General features: G+C 67.9%; 1 protein-coding gene across 2 annotated transcripts; it reads right to left on the bottom strand.

Annotated features, from left to right (window-relative positions):
• Positions 1-5: 5 nt before the first annotated feature.
• NECTIN4 (nectin cell adhesion molecule 4) lies at positions 6-13,598 on the bottom strand. 2 transcript variants are annotated; one of them, XM_079761889.1, is made up of 9 exons: positions 13,263-13,598; positions 5,962-6,318; positions 4,585-4,875; positions 3,671-3,791; positions 2,706-2,854; positions 2,449-2,605; positions 2,035-2,110; positions 1,652-1,726; positions 7-1,318 (listed from the first exon to the last, which is right to left on the bottom strand). In XM_079761889.1, exons 1-9 carry the CDS (start codon positions 13,336-13,338, stop codon positions 1,088-1,090), a joined length of 1,533 nt encoding a protein of 510 aa, XP_079618015.1. In that variant the 5' UTR covers positions 13,339-13,598; the 3' UTR covers positions 7-1,087. The 2 variants fall into 2 exon arrangements, with proteins under 2 accessions (XP_079618016.1, XP_079618015.1); XM_079761890.1 differs by lacking the exon at positions 1,652-1,726 and having other exon boundaries at positions 6-1,318.
• Positions 13,599-18,518: the final 4,920 nt, after the last annotated feature.

Raw genomic sequence — 18,518 nt, 5'->3', positions numbered from 1 at the left:
CAGGTATCGTGTTTATTTATGTACAACTATGGACATATTTACATAGAATGTACACACTAGGGTCCCAGATCCCAAGCCCTGGGCTGGCCGGGGAGCAGGGCGGGTCTCTCCTGTGACCGGGAACCCCACGGCAGGCCTGAGGTGTGTGAGCGGACCCGGCAGAGAGGGGCCAGAAAAGCCGAGGTGGTGGCCCAGGACCCCAGGGGAAGGAGCCAGTCAGGCCCCCGGCAGCCCCTGATCCCCCACCCTCTCTCCCCAGCAACTGAACAGGAACTCTTGTCACCGAGTCCCAACACCCCCCAGGTCCACAGGCCACTGCGAGCACAACGAAGAAAGCAGGGGGCTCAGGGGACAGAGGACGGCCCTGCCTCCGGGCCACGGCCACTCCCACCCGCGGACCCACTGGCTCCGGCTCCCTCCCCGAGGCCGCCCGGTTGTCCCGGGCGGGTCTGTGCTGGCGGCCTCACTTCAAGGAATGAGACACTTTTGTGTACGTGAAAAGCTTGTTTCCAGTCTTCCTCTTCTCCAAGGACTCACAGCGCTGGTCCTTAGAGACACGTGCGTGCCGCGGGCCCGGCCACTAGAGGGCAGAGGGCTTCCTGTGGCAGCCGGAGCCTCCGGGGACCAGGCTGCTTCACACTCCCGCTCTGACCCGAGCCAGATCCCAGCTCCAGCTGTGCCCGCACACCTGGAAGTGCCCGCAGCAGCCTGCAGCCTCTGCATTATTATAATACTGCTCTGGGGTCTGACGAAAACACCTGTGTTTGCAGGTGGACTGCATGCAGCTGCCCAGGGAGATGGGCACAGCAGCACCGGGCACTGAACCCTGACAGATGGCATGACACGCAGCACAGGCACCTTCCATGCGCGCACACGCACGCACGCACACACACACACACACACACACACACACACACTGACCTGCACACACAGCAGGGACTCAACCAACCAATGGAGCCATCTGGGTGTCAGACACAGGGCGGGAGGAAGAGGCGAACAGTCAGGGGGCAGGAGGGGGATGAGCTGAGCTGAAGTCCCCAGGTCGGCAGAGGGAGCCAGGCGCCGGGAGGCTGGGCGGTGGCCTGGGTCAGACCAGGTGGCCCCGCCCGTTGATGTAGATGCCGTTGCCCGTGGGCTTGGCCCGCAGCGTCCCATTCTCCTGCACGAAGTGGCTCATGGCCTGCTTGATGCCTTCGTCGCTGTCCTCCTCCCCCGCGGCCCGCTCGCAGCCGGGACCGGGCGCCAGCAGCTCCGTCTGGGTCTCGATCTCCCGCACGGTGGTCAGCGTGGAGTAGCTGCGGCCTTCGGGCTCTTCACTCTGGAGGCCGAGGGCAGAGGGCACGTCAGGAACCAAGACAGGCAGCCACGCCCTCGTGGGGCGGAGGGGCAAGGTGGGGTTGTAGGTCAAGTATAAACAGGGGTCAGGGGTCATGGCTGTCTCAGAGAGGCACTGGGCGTAAGAGGAGGAGCTGGGAGCAAGTGCGGGGTGTGGGGACAGAAATGGAGACGAAGATGGAGCAGGGGGCGGGGTGGGCTGTCTGAGCCAGGCTGAGGGGCAGGCCACAAAGGACAGGGAGGGGCCATGACCCCCGCCCTGGGAACAGGACAGGAGCCTGAGGAGAGTGGTGGGGACGCGGGGGGCCGGCCTCACCATCACAGAGCAGCTACTGTTGTCCTTGAGACTATCGGGGTGGCCCTCGGCTCTCAGCCCTACACTCTCCTCCGGCTGCAGGGCCCAGACATGGGGAGGAGTCAGCCGGGGCTCGGCCTCCACCTGTCTTCCACCAGCTCCTCCCGACCACCCCCCCCCCCCCCCAGCCCACAGCCATTCTCTCCCGGATACAACATCCTCGTGCCGCCACCCCCCAGGATCCCTGCTGACGGGGCTTCCCGAGGACCTGGGGAACGGGAGCACCCAGGGAACGGAGCAGCCATGACCCCCGGGGCCCAGCCCAGCCCAGCCCAGCCCAGCCCAGCTGTGAGTCGGTGGCCAGCCCGACGGAGGGCTGTGCTCCTGGGCAGAGGGGCACCCACCTGGCTCCTGGGGTCCGAGTGGTGGGAATGCAGCCTCCGGATGGAGTTCTCCCTGGTCAGGGTCAGCTCCTCCTCGCTGGGAAAGACACCTCTTTGTCGGGAGCGGGGCAGGGTGGCCCTCCACAGGGAGCCCCCGGCCAGGCTCTGGGAGACGGGCCCTGGGTGATGTGCTGTCCCCGCAAGTGTGCCTGACGGCTGTGGCGGCAGCATGGCTGCGGCGCGTGCGTGTGCGTGTGCGTGTGCGCGTGCGTGGTGACACCTGGGCGTGTGGATCCGACCCTCACACAGGCAGTGAGGTCCTCCCCATCCAGCCGTGGCCCAGACCCCGAGCCCCAGAAGCCCACCCCCACTTCCTCTCCTCGGTCCCCCCACCGCTGCCTGCCTCTTCTGTCCCCAGGAGCGGCCAGTACTCACTACTTCTGGGTCATCTGCTGGGCCTTGCGCCGATGGTATCGTGACATCAGCACCACCACCACCACCAGGAGGCAGAGCAGGAGCCCGGCGATCACTCCCACCACCACCACGGAGGCCGACACCAGGTCCACCTGCTTCCCCGAGGCTGCCTCTGGGTCTGCTGGGGACAGGCTGCCTGAGCCGAGCCTCCCCCGCCTGCCGGCTGGCGGAGCAGACCTCAGCCAGCCCCTCGGCCCGCCCCGTCTCCCAAAGCTCACCTAGCACCTCCACGGTGACCTGGGACTCCCGCCAGGAGAGGTCATTGCTGACGCGGCAGACGTAGACGCCACTGTGCTCAGCCGTCAGCGGGGGGAAGCCCAGGGTGTCCCCGTCCACACGCACCCCGCTCGGCAGAGGCCCGTCCAGCCTGGAGGACAGGGAGCTGATGGGGCCGCCGGGCCGGCCGCACCACCGCCACCGACGTGCCCAGGCCTGGCTCCCCCTCCCGCCCCATGTCGTCACCCAGAGCCGCGGGCTGTTCCCACGGCGCCCCTCCCACCCAGGCAGGTCCAGGCAGCGGCCCTCCCTGCTGCTCAGCCTGACCCGGGCGCCCTCCACACGCGCATGCCATCCCACACGCTCCCACGGCGGCACATCGCCCAGCCTGGGCACCGGCACCCCTGGCATGAAGTCCACACAACGGGACACTTCATTCCCGTCTGGGCTCAGACGCACTTGGAAAAAGTGACTGGGGCCCCATCCCCAGGCGCCGGGCACAGGCAGGCAGGGCCTCGGGCACAGGCCACGGGCGCCCGAGGCTCCCACACCGTGGGCCTGGCCCTCCCTGCGTCCCTGGACCTCAGACCCTGGAGAGAGCCCAGCGCTCCTGCGGGAAGCGGGGAGTGGTGGGTGCTTCCGGGGCGGGCACCCCCGGGGGGCACAGGGGCGTGGTCTCACGCAGTTACATCAGCTGTGTCGTGTTGTCTTACCCACTTTAGGAACTTACGTAAACATACACAGTATTCGTATTTAAGCACATGGCCATGTAAAAGTTAGGGGAAAGCCAAGGTGTTCACTGGATGGCTCCCTCGAATGATCGCGTGCCCGCCCCCCCCCCCCCCCCCAGGGCTGTGCTCCCATTTACCTGGGGCTCAAACATGCCGTCCCAGCCCCCAGGAGCACATGCTGGCCTTAGAGAGAGGGGCCTGGGTCCGAGCGAGCCCTCCCCAGGCCAGGCCCTCACCGTGTCCAGTTGTAGGTGGGCGGGGGCTGCCCCTCGCTCAGGCACTTGAGCGTGGCGCCTTCTCTGCCCATCTGCCACAGCTTTTGGTCTTCCAGGCCCCTCACAGAGGCCTCTGCCAGGTCTGGAACGGAGGTGGGAGGGAGGAAATGGGAATGGGGGCTTTGATCTTGCTGTTCCTTCAAGGGCCCCCACCCCAGGCTCCACCTACCTGGAAGAGCCTCCCCGCCTTCTCCTTCCTACTCACTGTGCCAGCCCAGCCCCCACCCCTGGCTGGTGGTGCCTCGCCACGCAGCGCCCTCTCCTCTCTGGGGTACAGTGCGAGGAGCCCCTAAGTGCCTCAGCATAAGCCCCTCCCCCGCACGTCCCGCAGAGCTGTACTGGTTCATGCTCCCAGATTCTGGGAAGCTAAACCATCTACTATTCCATTCATTTCCTTAACGAGCATCTGCTGGGGACCCACGCTGGGCCACATGCTGGGTTAGCTGAGTCAGAAAGCACACCTACTGCCAGGCCCCCGCGCTCTGCGCACCCCCTGCACTGAGCCTGAGCCGCTCCGCACTCCGGGCTCCTAGTTCCCACGGAGCCCTGAGTGGGTGTAACTGTCCTCCTGCGGCGGAGGAAGAAAAGGAAGGAGACCGGACGACAGCGGGCAGCCAGCTCCGGATCCCGGCCTGGACACCCCCCCCCCCCGAAGTCCTTTCAATTCCCAGTTCACGTGTGAGTCTCCCCACCACCCTTTTAGGTCAGAGACCTAAGGTCATCTGGGCGGCTCCCCCAGGCCTCACCTCTCAGACCGGTGCTCTCAGCCACACGTTGTGGCCCAGGACCCGGCTGGCCTGACAGTGGGGCTCAGGGTCTCAGGATCTCCCCTCCCCTCGAAGCCACGGGGCCCCACCCAAGACCCCAGTACTCACAGGCCACTTGCAGGATGTGGGTGATCCTCTGGTCCTGGAGCAGGCCTGGGTGGGACACCACGCAGGTGAGAGGCCGCCCATTCATGCTGCGGCTGGGCACCAGGCGGAACTCTGAAGTGACAGCCGCCGAGCGCGAGTGCTCGAAGGCGCGGCTGGACATGGTGCCCTTGACCTCTGTGTCCCAGGTCACGTTGGGGGCCGGGCTGCCCTCAGCTGTGCAGGAGGCGGCCAGTGTCAGGCCCTGGCCCTCTTCCAGCGCTGGACCAGGATTCAGTGAGGGCAGGGGAGGCACTGCAGGGGGGCGGGGGGAGGGGTCACTGTCTGCACCCCCTGTCAGGAGGCCCCGCCCCATCCTGTCGCATCCCCACAGGTGCCAAGTTCCAGGCCCGCTCTCTTATTTTACCAGGAAAGACACCAGGTGAGCGGCAGAATCTCATCTGACTGTACCTGTCCGTTGTTTGTCTTTTTAACCATGAGCTTGGGTTATTTTTTATAAAAACAGTGAACTAATTAAAGATAACGTGGACAGAATAGTAATAGGCACCCCTTATCACGCACTTGCTAAGTGCCAAGTATTATGCTAAACACTTTACAAACAGTATCTCATCAGTCCCGCCAACAAGCCGTTGAGGTGCACAGATACGGTTGCCCATCGGAGGAACCCGAGGCTCAGGGCGGGGAAAGGGCTGGTCCCAGACCCCGGCTCTTAGGTGCTCAAGCCGAGGTCACACTCATATTTTCCTACAAAGCTGGTGACTAAAGGGAGATGACAAAACCTTTTCACCTTCACAACATTGGCAGCCGGAACCAGCACGGAAAAGCCTTGACTTGACCTTAGGTTTGGGGCTTCCGCCGACCAGAGCGCCAAGGGGAAAGCCTGACTCAAAGGCTCACTGTGGCCTCTGACCAGCCTCCCTGAGGTCCGGCCAAGAGAGACATCACCCTGGGCCTGCCCGCCCACTCCTGCCCCACGTGGAGCCCAGGTGCCGAGGGGCTCTGACCAGGGCCTGGGGGACCTCGGTGAGACCCAGTGAGCGCGGCGGGGACGGGGCAGAAGGAGGCACCCGGCTGACTGCCCCGTCGCTCCGGCCGAGAGCCCAGGTGCAGGTGAGAGCTGGCTGGGCCCTGTCGCCCGAAAGAAGCCGAGGGCGGTCTCAGGTCACCGGGAGGAAGAACTCGCGTGAAAGAACTCACTGGGGGCTGAGCCGGTGGTACCCAGGCGCGGGGTCCTCTGGGCTGCGGGCGGGGTGGGCTGCAGGCCGCGCGCCCCGCCCCCGCAGGACCCGCCCCGCCCCGGCCCCGCCCCCGCAGGACCCGCCCCCGCCCCGGGCCCCGCCCCCGCAGGACCCGCCCCCGCAGGGCCCCGCCCCCGCTCACCCAGCACGCGGAGCCGCAGCCGCGCCTGGAAGCTGCCGGCGGGGAAGGTGCTCACGCGGCACTCGTACTCGCCCTCGTCCGCCTGCACCGCGTTGCGCAGCAGCACCGCGCCGTCCAGGGGGCCTCGCGGGGGCGGCCGCTCCACGCGGCCCTCGTAGGCGGGGCCCACGTGCAGCCCGTACTGCGCGTGCAGCAGCGCCAGCTCCCGGGCGCCCTCGCCCGCGTCGGCGCGCGCCCAGGCCACCTGCGCCACCTGCTCGTCGGGGCCCCCGCGGTAGAGGCAGGGCAGCCTGGCGTCCTGGCCCAGCACCACCGTCACCAGCTCCGGGGTCTCCAGCTCGCCCGCCGGGCAGCGGCCTGCGGGCACAGAGGCAGCGCGTTAGGGACTCAGCGACTCGGAGCCTCGGTGCCGGCAGCACCTGGGCCCGCCCCCCGGACGCCCACAGACCCGCGTGGGCGGTGCCGTCCCTGCTGCCCGGGGGGAAACTGAGGCCCGGGAGGGAGTGACTGCGGCCCGCGGCGGAGGTGCGGGGCCACCCCTCCCGCCCGCACCGTGCGGCCGCGGCCGCTGGGGGCGCAGCCTCTGCCCTCAGGGGCGCGGGTTCTAAAGCGCAAAACCGGGGCCGGGGCCGGCCTGCCCCCCCCCCCCCCCAGGAGGGTGAGAGCCGCGGGCGGGAACGTGGCTCCTGCTCGGAGGGAGACCGGGTTCCAGGGAGGAAGGTGGGGGCGGAGGCCCCCCGCCGGCCAGTCGCTGAGACAGGAAGGCCGAGGCCGAGGCTCAGAGATGAGGTCGGTCGGTCGGGCGTCTGGGACCCGGTGGCCCGGGACCAGGACGCGGGCCCAGGCGGGAGGCGAGCGGCGTGGAGGCCCGCCCTGGAGCCTCCTCCGCGGAGCAGGCAGCCCCGGGGCGCAGAGCCGGGGGCGGAGGCAGAGGGCGGGGAGCCCGGCAGGTGCGTCCGAGTCCGTGGTTGGAGCGCAGCCGCCCGGACCTTCGCACCGGGCAGGGGGTGCAGGTGGGGTCAGGAGGGAGCGGGGTCACGAATCCAGGAGGCAGGGGGGCTGTGCCTCCGGCGGGGGAGCGGGAGCCTGGGGGGGGGGCACCGTTCCTGGGAAAGGGCAGCGTTTGGTCACCGAACCGGGAGCGGGAGCCTCTGACCCCTGGCCCGCTGCTCGCGGCGCCCCAGGCCCTCCTTCCTGTCCGCCGCCCGCTCTCCCCGCACAGCGTTACCCGGGTAGCAGCTGCCTCGCCACCGGACAGCGCTCCTCAGAGCAGAACCTGGGCCTCACATCGCTGTGGGGACCTGGGTTCTGACTCAGTGCCTCCTCTGGGGGCCCGGGGACTGAATTCCTGGCTCGTAATTGATACTCAAGCCACGTTCACCGATGGCTGGGTGGGTGAGTGAGTGAGTGAGTGAACAGACAAGACAGGCAGAAGATGGAGGGGTGGACCCTGAGGAAGGAGCAGTCTGTGGCTGGGCTAGGCAGGGAGGGGTGTGCATGGCAACCTTGGGGTGCAGGCAGGACAGACCGGTTAGCTGGGTTCACTGCAAAGGAAAAAAGAAGGGTGGAGGCCCGGCGCTGTGGCTCAGCGGTTGAGCGCGGACCTATGAACCAGGAGGTCACGGTTCCATTCCAAGTCAGGCCACAGGCCCGGGTTGCGGGCTTGATCCCCAGTGGGGGGCGTGCAGGAGGCAGCCGATCCATGATTCTCTCCCACCATGGATGTTTCTCTCTCTCCCTTTCCCTTCCTCTCTGAAGTCAATAAAAATATGTTTTTAAAAAGAAAGGGGTGGAGGGCAAGCATGGGGGGGAGACAGAGAAGCCCAACTACAGGGGATCCGAGGGTACCGAAAGGCGGAGCGGAGCGGGGGGAGGGGGATGCTGTTGGGAGCTGGGAGCGCCTGAAAGGGACAGGACAGACCTGCAGGGCTGGATGCCAGGGCCCTGAGCTGCCTGAGCTGATGTTGGTCCCACCCAGCCCAGCCTGGGAGTCCAGCTACCCGCCTTCGCCCCTCCCGGCACGTCCCCTGGACACAGGAGGGCAGGGCTGCCAGGGCGGGCTTGAGGCGGCTTCCCGCGCTCCTCTGCGCCCAGCACTGCCGTCTGGGGGCCGCAGGGCTCCGGCCAGGCCCGAGCCCTCGTACAGACTGCTGCCGAGACAGTCAGAGGCCAGTTTTTCTCTCACTCCTGGCACTTGCCAACCATCGGCCACCTGCTCCCCACTAATCACCACATGTCCCCAACAGGTAACGTCACAGAGCACAACAGGCAGCGGGTGCCCAGCACACGCCTGAGTCCAAGCCCCACACGCCCCAGAGACCAGCCCAGCCCTGCCCAGGACCCCGGAGACAGGAAAGCCCTCTGGGTGCTCCCACAGCCCGCTGTCGCAGCTCAGTCTCCATGGATCCAGAGCCCAGCCGCCAGCCCAGCAGCCTCCTCTCCCCCAGCCAGCGCCTCCCCGCATCAGCATGATGACGTCACCAGAGCAAAGGATGGCGTCACCAGAGCCGCCTGCCAGGTGAGGTCACTGTGTGGGCACCCCGTGGCCAGGCCCGCCACCCTCCTGCTGCACATTGCTGGGGTCTGTCCCGCAGCCTCTGCTGGCTGCACCCTTCCTCTGACCCTCCCAGCCTCCTCCCTCTGACCCTCCCAGCCTCCTCCCTGAGCTCAGGACGTGGTCAGGAGCCTGGGTGATTCAGCCACAGCCGCCACCTTGCGCAAGGGAAAGAACAGGCCCAACTGGCCCAACGAGAGCCCTGCCCTCGGCCTCCCCCCCCCCTCGCTCCCCCCGGCCAGGCCCCAGCCACCAGCCAGACAGCTCCTCCAGGCCTGGCTGCTCCCACCCTGAGCTCCTGTCCCGGCTTTCCTGGGCGTGAGGCCGGGCCTGTGCCCCAGGGAGGGGAACTGAGGCTGCCACCAGAGAGGGTCTCTGGGGAGGGAGGATCTTCCTTGGGGGGCCTCTCCCTCCAGCACCCCGGGAGTACAGGGGGTGGGGAGGACCAGAGGGGAGTGTGAGCCTGTGGATCGGGACGTGCAGCTCTGGTGAGGCCTGGCTGCTCTTGTTGCCGTTCACACGCCTGTGAGGCTGCCTCCTTGCACGAAGGGGTTTGCCACTCACTCGTGTTCAGGCCTTGCCTTCAGTGAGTGTACGTGCTTGTCTGCATCCAGAGAGCCGCGCTACGAGTGTGCATGTGCCCGTGTCTCACACTCCTGTCCCACGGACTCGCGTGGCGAATGTTTGGATGTGGGTTCCCCTGGTGTCTGCATGCCGCCCTGTCTCGGCGGCCCGGTCGGTGGTGCCCGGTCGGTGGTGTGCGGTCGGTGGTGGGTGGTGGGTGGTGTGCGGTCGGTGGTGGGTGGTGCCCGGTCGGTGGTGGGTGGTGGGTGGTGGGTGGTGGGTGGTGTGCGGTCGGTGGTGCCCGGTCGGTGGTGGGTGGTGGGTGGTGGGTGGTGGGTGGTGTGCGGTCGGTGGTGCGCGGTCGGTGGTGCGCGGTCGGTGGTGCGCGGTCGGTGGTGCGCGGTCGGTGGTGCGCGGTCGGTGGTGCCCGGTCGGTGGTGCCCGGTCGGTGGTGCGCGGTCGGTGGTGTGCGGTCGGTGGTGCCCGGTCGGTGGTGCCCGGTCGGTGGTGCCCGGTCGGTGGTGTGCGGTCGGTGGTGGGTGGTGGGTGGTGTGCGGTCGGTGGTGGGTGGTGCCCGGTCGGTGGTGCCCGGTCGGTGGTGGGTGGTGGGTGGTGTGCGGTCGGTGGTGCCCGGTCGGTGGTGGGTGGTGGGTGGTGCCCGGTCGGTGGTGCGCGGTCGGTGGTGTGCGGTCGGTGGTGCCCGGTCGGTGGTGTGCGGTCGGTGGTGCCCGGTCGGTGGTGTGCGGTCGGTGGTGGGTGGTGGTGGCGTGTGTCCATCTGGAATGTCGCCCTCTTGCCCTCCCCTCACCGAGGGCAGTCACCTCAGGGGGAGGGGCCCAGAGGTGAAGTCCTGGCCCTCAGGGGATGCCCTGGGCAGCTGCCATCACGGGCTCCCCAAAAGCAGAACAAGAGCTCTCTCCACCCTTGTCCTCAGGACGCCCCTCCTCCCCCAGCCCCTCCCCAGGGCCCCCAGCACCTGTGGCCCGAGGAGGCCTCTCCCTGGGAATGTCTGCTGTCACCACCAAAGCAAGCCTGGCTCGGCCCCGGCTTGGGTGACGGTGTCTGGTGTGGGCTGGTGGGAGGAGGATGCTGCCTGGGGCTGAGGGAGGGTTCAAGCCATCCAGGGTCTCGGCCGAGTTAACCCTGCCCCACGCCCCACCCCCACCCCCAGCCCCGCGCAGCCTCCACCAGAGAGAGGGGAAGACACAGGTGAGATTGGGGGGAGAAAGGACCTGGAGGGGAGCCCTGAAGCCCCCATTCAGGACAGCGACACAGCCCTGCTCCCGCCCCTCCTGGGCAGCCTTGGCCTTGGAGTAAAACGGGAGATGCTCCCTCTGCTTCCCCCACCTCCCTCCTTCCCTCCCATTGTCCTAAGCCCCCAGCTTAGCAACCTGGGCACAGCGCCCACCCACCGCTTAGCGTCTGGGGAGGGGGCGCAGCAGGAGCGGAGCGGGATGACAACAATGAGGCAGGGCAGGCCTGGAGGCAGCCCCGCTCGGCCCAGACACAGCTCCAGCTCAGATAAGTCCCCTAAACCCCCCGGAGCCAGTCTGAGCCTGGCTGAGTCACCAAAACAGCCACACTGTGGGTGGGAGACCCAGAATTCAGCTTCTCCCAAACTCCTGAGATCCTAGCCACCCCCCCTCCCCATCCTGCCAGCCACTCTCCAAGTGTGGCCAGCTCTGCCCCACCCAAATCCCAGCCTCACCTCAGCTCTCAGCACACACCAGTTTGAGGTGAGTGGGGGGAGGGGCAGAGAACTATGGGAAAGGCCAGGGCCACAGGCCATCGCCTGCTGAGGGGTCCCACCTTGCACCCTCCTCCAGGGCTGTGGCCCCAGTTCCCAGCTTCACCTTCCATTTTTACTCTGTTCCCAGACCCAGCCTCTGGGCTCCCTCCCGACTCAGCTCCCCCACCGCACCCTCCTTCCTGCCTAGACCTGGTGCAGAGGGCACGTTTGAGAGGCCAGAGAGCCCAGGCCTTCTCCCTCACGGGGCTTAACGCTCCGCTTTCCGGGGGACCAGGGCCCCAGGGCTGCAGCCCAGACCGTGCTGGGAGCCCCTCGCCGCCACCTCGGCGGCACCAGGGAGGACTGAGGTCCTGGGTCTCCGCCGCCTGCCCCGTGGGCGGAAGCAGCCCCTTCTGGCCTCCTCGGGTTAGGGAAGCCCCTCCGGGAAAGGGCTGCCCGGAACGTGAGCAGAAAAGCAGGGATGTGCCTCCCTTTCTAGGAAACCAGCCCCAAAGAGCTGTCCTCCGCTCAGAGGGCAGAAACGGACACCCCGCCCCTGGCCCTGCGGCCCGCGGGGGCCGGACCGAGCTGGGAAGGGGATCTGCTTACTACAGGGTGTCTGTCGACCCGGGTCCCTCACGCCCAGGGCGGGAGGTGGGGGAGGGAGCAGGGAGGGGACCTACCCGGAAACTCATCTCATTAAAGAGAAACAAAGAGCCTTGGTGCGGGCGCCTCCCCAGCCTCCTCCTCGGTTGGGGTGGGGCTCGGCCCTGGGGCTCAGCTGTCAGGGCCCGCAGGGGGGGCACTAATGGGGGGACGGTGTCGGGGTGAAGCCAGCCTTGGTCCCACCCAGAGGGACCCCCTTTTATCACCACAGCCAGACTGCCTGCCTCCCGCACCCAGCACCCCTCCGCCGGGCCTGACCATTCACTCCGCGGCGGGTCTCAGGGCTGGAGGGCCACAGAGACGTCGGGCCACCTCCGGGTCTACGAAGACTCGTTTCTGAGTTGCCCAAGGTCACCTAACAAATTCAGAGCAGAAACACGCCAGGCTTCTTCAGAGACAAGAGACACTTCAGCCTCTGGGAGCGCTGAGAAGGAGCCCAAACGGAGCAGCCTGGACGATGGGGCCGTGGGGGCCGCTGACGCTCCTGGAACCCGAGGTCTGCACCTCGCCCCGGAGCCCTCAGCCTGCGGCGGTGACAGCAGCGCCAGCGGCTCCTGAAGCCAGGCTGCTTCCCGCCATTGCCTCGTCCCCTGTCCGTCTGTCAGGCCTGGGCAAGGCCAAGGCCGCCCTCACTAGAAGCCCCCCACCGCCCCCCGGGCTTCTCTCAGAAAGAAGCTCTGGGCCATGGCAGGTGCAGGGCCGGGTCTGGCTCAGGACGGCCTGGTTCTAACCCCGAGGGCCCCCCTGCCTGTTTCCCTGGGGCAGTGAGGGAGTTGGAGCTGGACCTCTCGGGTCCTGCCCATCCTCAGTGTGGGGAGGTCCTGCAGGCAAGTGGCTGCCCAGCGCCTGGCGGGCAACCAGGCCCCACCTGCTGGGCCTGAGCAAGCGAGAGGGCTCTGTGGAGAAGGGGAATTTAGATGGGGGGCGGTGGGGGTAGAAGCTCAGTGCCTATGATTGGAGGCTGGGCCAACGACCCCTCCACCTTCAGATGGAAGGAGAGCAGCCACCCCCCACACACACACAGCCAGGCTCGCTGCCCTGTCAGCCTCCGCGGGGGGCGGGGGGCTCCGTGGCTGCTCCTGGGACTGGGGTGAAACAGTCCCAGGCAGGCAGGTCCCCGTGTCCCAAAGGGAAGGGTGTCCCGGTTACTCCGGGCCCTGGCATGGCCCACGTGATCCCACTGTGGCCCTGTCCCATCTGAAGCTCAGCGTTCCTGTCATTTACGTCGGCTTCGTGACCTCAGACAGCAGATACCAGGCGTCTCCGTGAGGAAATGGGGGACAGGAATGAGCAAAGGGAACCACACCTAGCTAGAAGGCACCTCCCTAGACCCCAACTCATCTGAGCAGTCACCTCATCACCACTCTGGCATCTAACTGTGTCCAGGGGAAGGGGGGCATCACCCCACCAGCGCCGGGTCCTGGGGCTCTGGGAGAGAGAAGGAGAAAGAACCCCGTCCCCTCTCTGGGCATCAGCTCCCCACACCCCTGACTGGAACCAGTTCACCCCTGAGTCAGCCTCGGCGCCATCAGCAGTTCCGGGCTCAGCAGGGAGGTGAGGGCTCCTCCCGGGACCTGGTGGAAGGCCCCTGCTCCCTGCCGGCCACTCCTCTCTCCCCCCGCCCCGGGCCTCAGCGGGAGGGGTGCAGTGGGGAAGAGTACCCTGACTCCCCTGGGCAGGCCGGCAGCGGGGTGGGAGAGGTGGGTCCTCAGTCCAGCCTCGCGGGGGCGGGCGGTGGGGGGGCACTGGGGCTCGGAAGGGAGGGTCCTGTGGCTCCAGGAGGCCTACCTGCCAGTGACGCCAGGAGCAGCAGCAGCAGCCAGGCCTCAGGCCCCCGCATGGCGGCTCCGCGGGCCAGGGCCATCGGTCCCACGCAGAGCTGCCCCGCGTTCCTCAGGTGCCGCCGGGCTCTCCCTGGGCGCCAGCTCTGGGGCTGGAGAGGCACCGGCCCCGGGGGCAGCGGGGCCGCAGGTCCAGGCCCTGGCGCACCTGCCCGTCCTCCTGGGGCTCCCGCTAGGGGACCTGGCCCCGTTCTGCACCCAGCGGCAGCTGCCCCCCCTGAGCCGTGACGGGAGCTCCGAGCTCCCCCAGAGCTGCTTCCCACGCCGTGGCCAACAGCTCCGGCAGAAACTGGGAACCTGCTCAGCAGGTCAGAACAGGTGCGTCTGGGGGCCGGGCCTGGCTCAGGCTGCAGCCGCGCCCCCGGCCGGGCTGATGGGCGCTGGGGGGGGGGAGGGGAGGACCTGGGGTGGGATCCCACCCTCGGATCCCCTCAGCTCGAGGCTTCACCTGGCAGCACGGAAGGGGCTGTGAAGAGAGGCGAGCCGAGGGGGGAGGGGCGGCCCGGTGGCCGAGGAGAGAGGCGCCGGCCAGGGAGCAGGGCCAGGCTGTGGGTGGAGGGAACCTGAGCATCCACACCTGCCAGCCGGTGGCCTCCATCTCCGAGGGCTCAGCTCCGGGGCCACAGAATCAGGGAAGGCCGAACCAAGGACAGTACCTGCCCAGCCCCCAGCCCTCCGAGGAGAAGGCGGGAGGGGGGAAAGGTGCTGGAGGGTCTCTCTGCGTTTGCGCAGACATCTTTCCCCCTGAGGTAGGAGCTCGTTCAAAGACTCCTAAGAAGGAACTGAAGTGACCCCCTGGCCCCACCCACATGTAGGACATGCCAGGGGCGGACCAGGGGATTCGCCCGGGCCCTCAGCGTCACCCCTCTCACCTGGCCTGGAGCCCCCACGTGCAGGGTCCCTCCCCCATCGCCAGGGTCACGTTGCCATTTACCTCCTCACACTGGACGAGGCGCACGTCCGGGCTCCGTCAGGACCGGCTCGGCCTGGGCCGCCGGCATGGCCCGCGCTCGTGGTCTGTGCACCTGCCTCCCGGCTTCACATCAAGGGCATTGAAGCCCGTGCGCCCGGCGAGGGCGGGCGGGCTGTGTCACAGCCTTGTCTGCGGTCCGTGCGGGACAGCCGACCGCACGCCGTGAGTGGGACTGAGTGCATCTGTTAATGGCATGAAGCCATGAATGAGGGGTGTCACATGACCCCGCCCTGGCTCTAGGTCCCACTCTCGGCAATGACCATGGCCGTGACCTCTTCTTCAAGGGCAATAAGGGCCAGGCTGGATCCCAAACTCCCAGTTTCTCCCTACGGCCCCCTCGTGAGCCCTTTCAGCCTCAGGACTCAGGCCGGGGTTGGGGTGAGGGCCGAGAGCAGCCCCCCCTGACGCTGCGGGAGGTCGGGGCGGGTGGGGGCGGGGAGGGAGGGCACTGTGGCGGGATCGTCCTTGTCGCACGTGGGCCTGGCTGCAGGGGAGCCTTTTCCTTCCCACGGACTCCCCTCCGGGCCAGGAGCCCAGGGAAACAGGCCGGGGGGAGAGCAGTCTGATCACAGGCCGTGCCCAGGCCGTGTCCTGTCAGCATCACCCCACAGTGCTGCCAGCCAGTCCCCCAAGTCCATAAGGCGCCACAGACGGAGGAGGACTGCGGGCGGGGTGAGGCCAGGGGGGGTGGGCTGGATGCTAGAGGTGCCCAGCTTGGGAGGGCCTCTCTCGTCCCCTCCTCGCCCTCCTGGGAGCCCCACCCCCGTGCTGGGCCCCGTGCCCCTCAGGCCTCTGCCCCCCTGCCTGGGATGAAGCTGCAGAGAGGTCGCTGGGAGGGTTCTCCAGACCAGGGTCTGGTCCTGGGTGTGCACTTCCTTCCTCACTGACCCCCACGCCCCTCATGCCTCCCTCCCTCCCCTCCCCCCCACCCCCACATTCTGGGTCCTAAGAATGGGGACAAGTCAAGCTGCAGCGGCATCTGCATCACGAACACGTGCTGAGCGGTGTCCCGCGTGCGGCCTGGGGCCGGCACCAGAGTCCCTCCCACCGAGGGCCTGCCTTCGGGAGCCTCCCGGCAGACGGACACGCAAGCAGAACACGCTCCTGCCCCCGCCGTCCCCTCACGTCTGGGAGCCGCCGCCCTCGGTGCCCAGTGCCTGCCGGTCTGTCCCCCGGCTGCACCGAGCCAAACCGGTGGAGTGGGCTGTGCTGGACCTTCTGTTTGTGTCAATGGACTTGGAGGTGATCAGGCAGGGCCAGGGCTGGGCGGGCAGAGTGGGAGGGAGGGTGAGGGTCAGGCTGGTGGGCGGTGGGAGGGCGGGCGGGGGCAGATGGGTGTCTGTGGTGAGGTGCGGGTGGGAGGGCGGGGTGGGGGCAGATGGGTGACTGTGGTGAGGTGCGGGTGGGAGGGCGGGCGGGGGCAGATGGGTGACTGTGGTGAGGTGCGGGTGGGAGGGCGGGCGGGGGCAGATGGGTGACTGTGGTGAGGTGCGGGTGGGAGGGCGGGCGGGGGCAGATGGGTGTCTGTGGTGAGGTGCGGGTGGGAGGGCGGGGTGGGGGCAGATGGGTGACTGTGGTGAGGTGCGGGTGGGAGGGCGGGGTGGGGGCAGATGGGTGTCTGTGGTGAGGTGCGGGTGGGAGGGCGGGGCGGGGGCAGATGGGTGTCTGTGGTGAGGTGCGGGTGGGAGGGCGGGTGGGGGCAGATGGGTGTCTGTGGTGAGGTGCGGGTGGGAGGGAGTCGGACGGGGGCACTGGCGGTGGGAGCGGGAGGGTAGGAGGCAGGTGGAGCCGGCTGCGCGGTGCGGTGTGGGCCGGGTGCCCCTTGTGCCCGGCTCCGCCGCTGCTCCGCCTTCCTCCCCGCTCGCTGCGTGGCTCCCGCACTCTGGACCGAAAGGTGCTGGTGCTGGTGCTGGTGCTGGTGCTGGTGCTGCGGGGGAGGTTAGGCGTGGGGCTCGCCTCCATCCCCGGCCGCTCCGCCCCCGGAGGGTGAGGAGGGACCCCCGGGAAGCAGGCTCCAGCCCCGCCTCCGCCGAAGCGCCCGGTTTGCCCGCTGCCACCGCTGAGCCTGTCCCGCCGGCCCGGCCCGGAGCGGGGCGAGCCACCGGCGGGGTGCCTGTGTGCAGAACCCCACGGCCCTCAGCCGTGCACCCCGCCTTCCCTACCTACAGGCCCGGAGGGCGGACCGGAGCCCAGGCTAAGACAGATGCTGGTTCTTTGTCCGGTGCCTCTGGGTGGGCCAGCACTTTCAGAAGGTTCTGGAAAGAGGAGGAGCCGCGTGGACTCTTCCACAGGGTGACAGCACAGACCCTCCCCCCGCGAGGAGAAGGTGAGCGAAGGTGGTGGGTTCTGCACAGGTGACAGCGCGTTCCTGAGGGACCCATCGGTGCTCCCGCCCCGTCTCCATCGGCCGCACATCTGCCGGGTGCGGGGGGGGGGGGCGGGGGGCGGGCCATCCCCAGGGGACGCCTCCTGAGGTCCCACAATTAGGCGTCGCCCCTGCCCCAGCACAGCTGCCGGGCAGCAAATGGGACACGAGCAAGAGCGAGCCAGGACCCGGGCTGTGAGAGCCTGGGGGGCGGGAGCTCAGGGCCCGTGGGGGGACGGGGGACAGTACCACAGAGGACATGGGGGGGGGGGGGTTTTGGAGGAACTGCAGGTTCCTGTCATTTGAGGGCAGATTTTCTTTTGACTTTGTTCGTGTCGGCCTCCCCTCATCCTTGTGAACCCCAATTCCCTCCCTCTCCCCACCAGCACCCACAGTCCCAGCCCTGAGCTCCCCCTCAGGCTCAGCAGGCAGGTGCAGCGGCCTGGCCAGAGGACCTCGTCCCGGCGCGAGGTGGCTCCCTGCTGGCCCTGACCAGGGCTTCTGGTTCCCAGACCCCCGAGGCCCCGCGGCAGCTGGACTGGTTCTGGGCCTGGGAGACTCGGACCCTGACCTGTACAGGCTTTCAGTCCCGGAGAGGGAGGCGGGAGCCTGGGGGCTGCAGTGCGGTGGTGGGGCCGGTGGGAGCAGCAGGGTGGGAGCCGGCTGTGCACCCGCCTTCTGCAGGAGCCCCTGGAACCTCCCTCCGGGCGCCTGAGAGACGGCCGGGCCTCCGGCTCCTCGCAGCTCTAAAGGGCATCCAGGTCTGAGATCAAGAGATTACCACGTGGCAGGGAGCACTGGCCAGAGCGCCAGGAAAGGGCAGAGGGACAGAGCGGCGGCCCCTCTCCCCTTGCCAGCTGCTCCCTCTGAGGCCCAGGCCTCCACGCGCTCTTCTGTGGGGAAACCCACTCCCTGGAAAGGCCCCAGACGTGGAAGCTCAGGTCTTCACCAGTCATCAAGAGCCTCACCCGCCGGCGGGGCTCAGTGGGTGAGTGTCAACCTATGAACAGGAGGTCACAGTTTGATTCCCAATCAGGGCACAGGCCCGGGTTTACGCTTGATCCCCAGTGGGGGCCTGCAGGAGGCAGCCGATCCGTGATTCTTTCTCATCATTGTTTCTTTCTCTCCCTTCCTTTCTCTGAAAATTAAAAAAAAAAATGACCCATTGGACTCGGACACCAGGGGGGTGAGGGCATGAGTGTGTGTGTGGGGTGGCAATGGGGAGATAAGGACACATATGTAATACCTTAATCAATAAAGAAAAAAATTACCCAGGTCCGGGTGAGGCCGTGTCCCTGGGTCCGGGTGAGGCTGGGTCCCAGGTCCAGGTGAGGCCGCGTGCCCCTGGATCTGGGTGAGGCTGGGTCCCAGGTCCGGGTGAGGCCGTGCGCCCCTGGATCCGGGTGAGGTTGGATCCTGGGTCCGGGAGAGGCCATGCGCCCCTGGGTGCGGGTGAGGCCACACGCCCCTGGGTCCGGGTGTAGCTGGATCCCGGGTCCGGGTGAGGCCGTGTGCCCCTGGATCCGGGTGTGGCTGGGTCCCGGGTCCGGGTGAAGCTGGATCCCGGGTCCGGGTGAGGCCGTGCGCCCCTGGATCCAGGTGAGGGTGGGTCCCGGGTCAGGGTGAGGCCGCGCCCCTGGGTCCGGGAGAGGCCACGCGCCCCTGGGTCCGGGTGAGGCTGGATCCCGGGACCGGGTGAGGCCGCGCGCACCTGGGTCCGGGTGAGGCCATGCGCCCCGGGGCCTGGGTGATGCTGGGTCCCAGGTCCAGGTGAGGCCGCGTGCCCCTGAGTCCGGGTGAAGCCGCGCCCCTGGGTCCGGGCGAGACCAAACCAGAGGGAGTCGGACCTGCATTACCACCATTTG

Source organism: Cnephaeus nilssonii (genome assembly GCF_951640355.1).
Source record: "Cnephaeus nilssonii genome assembly, chromosome: 21".
In the NCBI taxonomy this organism is placed as follows: domain Eukaryota; kingdom Metazoa; phylum Chordata; class Mammalia; order Chiroptera; family Vespertilionidae; genus Cnephaeus; species Cnephaeus nilssonii.
The sequence above is the reverse complement of the archived record's forward strand: the minus strand, read 5'-3'. Positions and strand labels throughout refer to the sequence as shown.